Here is a 7,560-nt window from a genome sequence, read left to right on the forward strand (position 1 = left end):
CAAAGCCACTGCGACCTCATACACCACATGCCCCACCTCCAAATAACAGCTGATTTAGGTTTTAAAAATACCATTATTGGCGGGGGGAGGGAACAAAACCAACCAAACAAAAAAGCCAAGCCACACAAACCCCTGCGCTGTGGGATTTTCTGGTACTTTGGGCTCTCTGGCGGCCCGTAGGAGGCCCCGGCGCTCCGTGAGCGCGGCGGCCGCGCAGGCGCAGCGGTGGCGGGGTGGGCGCGGGTCGGGGCGGGGGCGCGGATGGCGGCGGGGCCGCGCGATGCTGCGCTGGTTCTTGGCCGTGCTCAGCCACTCCTGCTTCGTCCCCAGGGGCGGCTCCATGTTCTACGCGGTGCGCAAGGGCCGGCGGACCGGCGTCTACCGCACCTGGTGAGCAAGGGCCGTGGTGGAGCGGGGAGCCCGCCCGGCCCGGCCTCACCGCTGCCCGCTCTGTTGCAGGGCGGAGTGCCAGGAGCAGGTGAACAAGTTTCCCTCCGCCAGCTTCAAGAAGTTCGCCACCGAGAAGGACGCCTGGACCTTCGTGCGCGCCGGCGTCCCGGGGCCGCAGCAGCCCGAGGCGGCAGGTAGCGCGTCCCGCCGCCCGGCACGGAGCAGGGGAAGGCGGGCGGGCGTCCCGCCGGGGGCTGAGCCGGCGCTGCGGCTTGGCCGGGACGCGGGCACCAGCCCCTGTTCATTCCTCGGCACTGGCTCAGCGCCGTGGCCATGGCCTCCGGACACGGCGATGCATGTGCCCATGCAGCGAAAGTGTTTCTGTGGGTGTTCGGAGAACGCTGCTTGTTTTGTGTACGTGTTAAGGTGTAAGGGCCCTTGCATGTCTGTTTCCCCTTCGGTTTGACTTGGGATGAAGAATGACTGGAGTATTCTATTTCTTTTCGATAACAGTTGGGGGTGTGTGTGTGTGTGTGTCATATAAGGGGCTAACATTGCTAATAGTTGCTAACAACTGTTGTCTTCAGAAGCAATCGTTTGAAATAAATTAAATTTGATTCTGCTGAACTTCCTAACTTCATTTTTTTTTTCATTTTTTAAGAGGCATTTGGTCCTCCAGCTGTAACAAAAGAAAATGGTAGCCAGAGAGAGGAACCAGACTTAAATACCATGTGTTGCAGTACATGTAAAAGGCCATATGAACAGTCTACAAACGAAGAGCAGATTGCAAAGCGTGTAAAACATGATGAATTGCATTCAGTGTGCTCAATACCAACAGTCAATGGAGATAAGTTTTCATATATGGGTGAGGTCTTTGATCATTCCTTTAATTATTTTCATTTGTTTATTCTTTGTGACAAACAAGTGTAACTATTAGAAAACTTTTAGGGAGGTTTTTATATGCCAGGGTTAGGCCCATTATTTCTTTTTGAAATGAAAACATGAACCGTGATCTATTTGTTTGCATTGTCTTTCAGTGTAGTTTTGATTGGTTTTAACTGGTATGAATATATAGCTTAAACATAGTGTTATAGGTGTGGTTTTATGTGTGTCTGGGCTACAGATTGGATGTTGCTTTGAAGTTTTGAAGAAGACATGAACTGTAAAGTATGGGACTTTGGGCAGAAGTTTTTGAGGCTGACTGGTTTGGCAGCAGTGAGGCTGTCAGGCTGCAGTGGGACTTGTAGTGTTCTGCACTGCTAATTCACATGGCTTCTGCAGTTCCTTTTGGAAGGGCTCTCTGGGGAGGGAGGTTTTGGGGCTTAATATACTGGCAGACATTTCTTCTATCTTAAATAGTGTTTTTGAAGAAGTGCTGACTTTGATAATTTTTTTGTAGGTGACTTTGCAGTTGTTTATACAGATGGTTGTTGCTCTGGTAATGGACGTAACAGGGCACGTGCTGGAATAGGTGTCTACTGGGGACCAGGCCACCCTTTGTAAGTAGCTCAGTGGATTTTATTTTTTATTAATGTATTCTGTTTGGTTTTTATATGATTTATAATACCAGCCTCCTTTTAAATATGAAACTTGTTGTTGACACTCATAATGACAGTGTTATGAGACTGAGTCAGGAGATATTGAGGGGAACAGAGAAAGCAGCCTCTCTGGGAAAAATCAACTGGAAATAATATTCTTGTCTTTATTTTTTTTTAATGTGTAGCCATTATACACCATTCTGAATACTTGGAATAACTAATCTACTGTTTGTTCTTTGGACACAGAAATACCAGCGAAAGACTTCCTGGACGGCAGACTAATCAAAGAGCAGAAATCCATGTAAGTAGCAAATGTCCTGAAATGCTTCTCCATGTTAGACTGCAGCTGCACTTTCAGGCCTGTTTCAACTCTGGTTTTCAGAAACCAGTATGGAGCTCTAAGACAAGTATGCAAAATATTCAGAGTTATGACTTCAAAGAAATAGTTATCTTCAAGTTTTATTGGTCTTTATTGGCTTTGAACTAGGTAATTCACTTTGAGAATTTCCAAATGTCAGCAAGCACAGCTATTTAAACAGCCTTACATTAGAAAAGTCTCACTCTCAACTGTGTGTAGATTCTCTTGCATTTTTAATGTGTGTGTTTCAGACCTTAGAGTGAGGACTGCTGTGTATTGGTTGAGAGTCAGCTTCTTATGATGGCAGGATCAGAGTATCATAATCCTTAGATAAACAAAAAAAAAAAAAAAAAAGAAAACAATTTTAGGCTCCTGACTAACTGCTGTTGACAACAGCAGATTTAGTCTTCTCTTTTCATCTTCTCTTAATTATGATATTTCTGCTATCCCACACTCCATGTTTGGAGATGAACTGAAATGTGCAGTTGATCTGCTTAAAAACTATGAAGTTCATTTTAGCAGTGGTGTTGGGGTGCCAGTGGTCAGATTTGTCACTAAAGAGGTTTTCAGTTCTACATCCACACCCAGCCACTTCTCGCTGTAATGTTTCAGAGCATCAAAAAAAAACCCCAACCTGTTAAGACATCTAGACTGTTTGAACTGATATGAATTCTTCCTCCCCAAAGTTTTGGAGAAAATGCCTTGGTGTTGATAGAGGTTTTGATAGTTAGAAAACAGGTTAGAGAGCTACTCCTTCAGCACAGAGTTGAACATCAAAATGTTATGTTTTGTTTGCTATTGAAGCTTAAGTGCCTGCCTCTTTGCCTGAATCATAAATGTGTCATCTGCAATACACAGTTTTGGGATCCTCTACACTAAAACATGTTGATAAACATTGGTGGAGAGGTTACAGTAATATATGTAGTTCTGTGTTAGTATCAGGTACTTTGTTGGTATTTAATTCCATGTGGTCAAAATCCTTTATGAACTGTGGTTGTTTTGAAATGTTCTTAAGGCAGCCTGCAAAGCAATAGAGCAAGCCAAGAGTCAAAACATCAAGAAGTTAATAATCTACACTGATAGCAAGTTTACTATTAATGGTAAGTTAATGAATTTAATTTTCCTGATCCTTAAAGGCACTGCATGCTTTTTCATTACATAAGATCCACAGAACATTCTGAATCCTGGAGAGAGGAATGTAAGGAAGACAGTGCATAACTTACCACTTATGACTGCTTGGGGGAAAACTTCAGAGTATGAGACATTGCCTGCTAACTGCATGAAATAGAGTCAGTGTGTCTGTTGCAGTAAGTGCTGACAGAAGTAACGCCAGGATTTGTGTCCTGAGGTGTTCAGTGTGACACAAAATGTAGAAAAAATGTCATTCATGTATAGGCTGTTAAGGCTGTACTCAGGAAATTACTTGGAAGTTGGTGTGGTAACCTGTTGGGTATTTGTTGTTTTGCATGTATTGGAGGCGCTGTCTTTAACACACACACACCTGTAAAGTACATTCGAGTTCTCTTGCTTCCAAGCTTTTAGGCTACATTGGAAGACATATCAGAGATATGTGCTCAGAGTATGTATTAAAAGACCTGGAAAACATAATTTTATTCTCTAATAATACCATATGAGGCAGCCAAAAAGACTTAATTTTGGAAAAAAAACTTCTTTCTCTTTCCTCAAGATCTTCAGATTTTGTTCCTGTGATAATCTGGAACTACATAAGTTTTTATTGTTTGTTTGTTTAGGTTTTTTTTTTTTTTTTGTTTTTACTCAATTTTACAAAGAAACAAACATGTTTGTTTCTTTCCAGATCACTTTGGAGATTTGATTTTGTGCGATTTTTTTGAAATAACATTAAACAAAAACTTAGTGCAGATAATGGTTGAAAATTAAATGTTGCTCTTTTTTTCTTAGTGTCTTTGGTTTTGCTTGCAGTTTCATTTTGCATTTTGCAGGTTCATTTTGTACTGAGGTGCAGGTGCCATTCTTGTTCAACCAAAGGTATTTTGTAGATGTGTCTAGGAGTTATTATTTAAAAATGCCAAAGAAGGAGGCTTGTAGTTAAGTGCAAATGGATGTAATTTGGTTTTTAGGAGGTTTTGCATGCAAGATTCAAGATTTCCGATTTGGTTCAGGTCATGAAATCAGTAAGGATGTCTTACATTGTCCACGCCTGCAAAGATACTGAAAAAAAAAATCCTTACCTAAGGAGTTATATAGAAAATTCCCTGGTGAGCAGTAGGCTTTGCTTACTATATCATCAAGCAAATCCCTAGCTTTAGTTTACTGAAGTTCATGAGATACTTTGTGTACAGTGCATATATAAGATTGCAGTCTTTAAATTAAATATCTTTTTGGAAACATAGATATTTAATTGAATAGTTGGGTAATTCAGGTAATAATGAAAAAATACAATCCTGAAATACAGCATCAGAGAAGCAAACAAGAATTATCTTTTGTCTCCAGTGTTTTTGCCTGAGACTTTGTACAGAGGTAATGCCTTGTTAAAAGGCTGTTGGCTCCTTCTTGATCCTTACTGGCTTCTTTAACAGCACTCTTATGGTGATACCCCCTTTGCACAGGTATTACAAGCTGGGTTGACAACTGGAAAACAAATGGCTGGAGAACAAGTTCAGGAGGAAGTGTAATAAATAAAGAAGACTTTGAAAGACTTGATAATCTAGCAAAAGACATAGAAATCCAGTGGGTAAGTTCCTTGTTTCTTAATGACATTTTAAACATGGTTCTGTTAGAAACTTAAAAGTGTGATCATAGCTAAGACTTTTGTAAGGCATAGTATTGTACCTCCTTAAGTAAAACTGCAAATACAGAGAAGCTGCTTGTTGTATTTAAAGCAAATTAGCAACATAACCTAGATTCTTGGAATCAGTATTTCATTTATTTAAATGAATATTTGTATTTGTTTCTTGTCTCTTATTACTGCTTAGAAATGCCTGCAATAATTATTTTTAGTTTGTTAGTGCTCTTAGTAGATGCAATTTCTTTCCTGGAAATCTAACCTTAGAATATAACTGGTTTTTGTGTTGTAGCTGAATTTCTGTATTTGGTTTTCAAAACTATTTAGGATACTGATTTGTTGGAGTAACTCAATCACTTGAGTATCTTTTAACTGGGAAAACTAAGTTTGTGTAACCCCAAATATACTAACTTTAGTTTTCTGTGCTTTAACGGTATTTCTTCTAAGGAAAATCGGTAAGAGAAGGTCTTTAAAATAACAATTTATAAATTGTTTTGCTCTCCAGTAAAGAAGTAAACTATCTTCTGTACAGGTATTTCTGGTAAAATGTATTTTTCTGTAACCTCTAATATCAGTGCTTAACGCTTCAGGGAAATATATTCCATTGCCTCTTAAATTTTAGCCTAATTGTGGTATAAGACCACTGATTTGAGAAAATGTGTGTACAGTTGATTTTTGTTGCTAATGGCATGTTTATTCGGCTTCTGTCTGTAGTCATTTTTTTATGGGAATTTATTGCAGGTATCCATGTTGCTCTGTGTTACAGAGTTGGTGGCTGCAATTTACAGGCTGGTTAGATTTTTATATATATATATATCTGTATTTTATATAGATACAGATTTTTCTCCTATATGCTATTGAGGAGAAAGCATAAAAATTTAAAGACCAACTAAGTTCAGCTGTTCTTGGGAATATGTTACATAATTAAAAGATATTCCTTTATGCACACTTGTTAAATCTGAATCTCTTAGAAAAGGTGGGATGAATTTTGTTTCAGGAGGAGTGTAAGCATACAGAGTCCTCCGTGGGCTGCAGGCACATCTCTGCTCCACTGTTGCCCTCCTGGGCTGTAAGGGGCACAGGCTGACTGACCATGGTCTGCACCACAGGCTGCAGGGGAATCTCTGCTCGGGTGCTTGGAGCACCTCCTCCTTCAGCATTGACATTGGTGTCTGCAGAGCTGTTCCTTTCACATATTCTCATTCTTTTCTCTGGCTGTTGTGCAGTATTTTTACCATTTTTCTTAGACATGTTATCACAGAAGAGCTTTGCTGATGGGGCTGTGGGTCCCTTTTGGAGCTGTCTGGATCTGGCTCACTCTCATGTAGGGGCACTGCTCATGTCTTTTCATAGAATCCACACCTACAGTCCCCCACGTGGTACCAAAACCTTGCCATGTAAATCTAATGTCACTTCACACCCACTTCATGCTTATCCCCTCTGAGATCTTGTCAAATAGCAAGTTTGATTTTCTTCCTCGCCTTCCTACTCTGCCCTTAGTTCTGACAAGGGTGAACTTAGGGTATAAAGTTTTTTTCAGTTACTAATTGATGGATGGACAATTAAGACATCTGAAAATTGAGAGAATCTTTAATATCTTATGTATGTATCCTAAGCGAGTGGTGTAACTACCAAGGCTTTTAGTGGTATAGAGGACTTTAGCTTTTAGGGGAAGATAACTCAGTTTAACCACTGAATGCAGGAAGGTGGGAATTTTGAATTGGAGCTGTTGTCTGCATTTCTTAAAGGATAGGTTAGCTAGTCCTTATGCTTTTCACTAATTCCCATAAAGATGATAGTCACAGTTTGGCAAGAGGAAGAGAGACAATGAAAATCTCTGGGAAAAAAACCTAAGGGCTAAATATTAGGTGAGGATCTCTGAGGAGGTGCTCCTGTACTATCAATGACAGAGCATTGCTTTATCAAATTTCATCTACTTTTTTCCTGGTTTCTTCCATATCTAACACTGCTGTATTTTGTCCTGACAGATGCACATTCCTGGTCATGCTGGCTTCCAAGGAAATGAAGAAGCTGACAGACTAGCAAGAGAAGGAGCTTGTAAACCAAAGTGCTGATGGCCTGGGACTAGAGACTGTTGCACTGGGAGGAAAGGGCCTAACATGACAGCAGCAATTTGAACTGCTGTAATTGTTTTGGAGTTGAACTTCGAGCTGTACTTCTTTCTGGCCTGAAGCACTAAATATAAACAAACATCTGGGAAGGAAAACCCCAAATTTTCTTCTATTGCATTTGTTTTACAATTTAGGCAATATTTAGTTGATGATACTGAGTATTTGTTTTTTCTCCATCTATTGGAAGGGCTGTGGTCAGTGCTTTGAGCTGTCTTGTTTCTTACAAACTCACCTTAAAGACAGGCTTATGAAGAAGTAATTTTAAATCAAAGTGTTCTGTATTTTCCCCTTAATTAAAGAATTTTTTTTTTTTTTATTGTGCAGAGGTATTTACTGCAGCCCAAAACAGCTGGGGCAGACTTTGGGGTTGGTTGATTC

The 7,560-nt window shown here is 40.3% G+C and overlaps 1 protein-coding gene across 1 annotated transcript; it reads left to right on the forward strand.

Moving 5' to 3' along the window:
• The first annotated feature begins 218 nt into the window (after positions 1–218).
• Positions 219–7,277, forward strand: RNASEH1 (ribonuclease H1). Its single transcript, XM_041421573.1, has 8 exons — positions 219–390; positions 460–584; positions 1,052–1,255; positions 1,790–1,889; positions 2,175–2,229; positions 3,302–3,386; positions 4,875–4,999; positions 7,039–7,277. The coding sequence occupies exons 1-8, from the start codon at positions 281–283 to the stop codon at positions 7,123–7,125; spliced, it is 891 nt and encodes a 296-aa protein (XP_041277507.1). The 5' UTR covers positions 219–280; the 3' UTR covers positions 7,126–7,277.
• Positions 7,278–7,560: the final 283 nt, after the last annotated feature.

Source organism: Onychostruthus taczanowskii, unplaced genomic scaffold (assembly GCF_017590055.1).
Source record: "Onychostruthus taczanowskii isolate IOZ18803 unplaced genomic scaffold, ASM1759005v1 scaffold11, whole genome shotgun sequence".
Classification (NCBI taxonomy): domain Eukaryota; kingdom Metazoa; phylum Chordata; class Aves; order Passeriformes; family Passeridae; genus Onychostruthus; species Onychostruthus taczanowskii.

What these genes read in the sequence shown, in the direction of transcription:
- RNASEH1 (XM_041421573.1), top strand. Translation starts at nt 281, where the DNA reads ATGCTGCGCTGGTTCTTGGCCGTGCTCAGCCACTCCTGCTTCGTCCCC. An exon ending in AGATAAGTTTTCATATATGG is followed by an intron (nt 1,256 to 1,789) that starts GTGAGGTCTTTG and finishes ATTTTTTTGTAG; the next exon opens with GTGACTTTGCAGTTGTTTAT. An exon ending in ATCAAAGAGCAGAAATCCAT is followed by an intron (nt 2,230 to 3,301) that starts GTAAGTAGCAAA and finishes AATGTTCTTAAG; the next exon opens with GCAGCCTGCAAAGCAATAGA.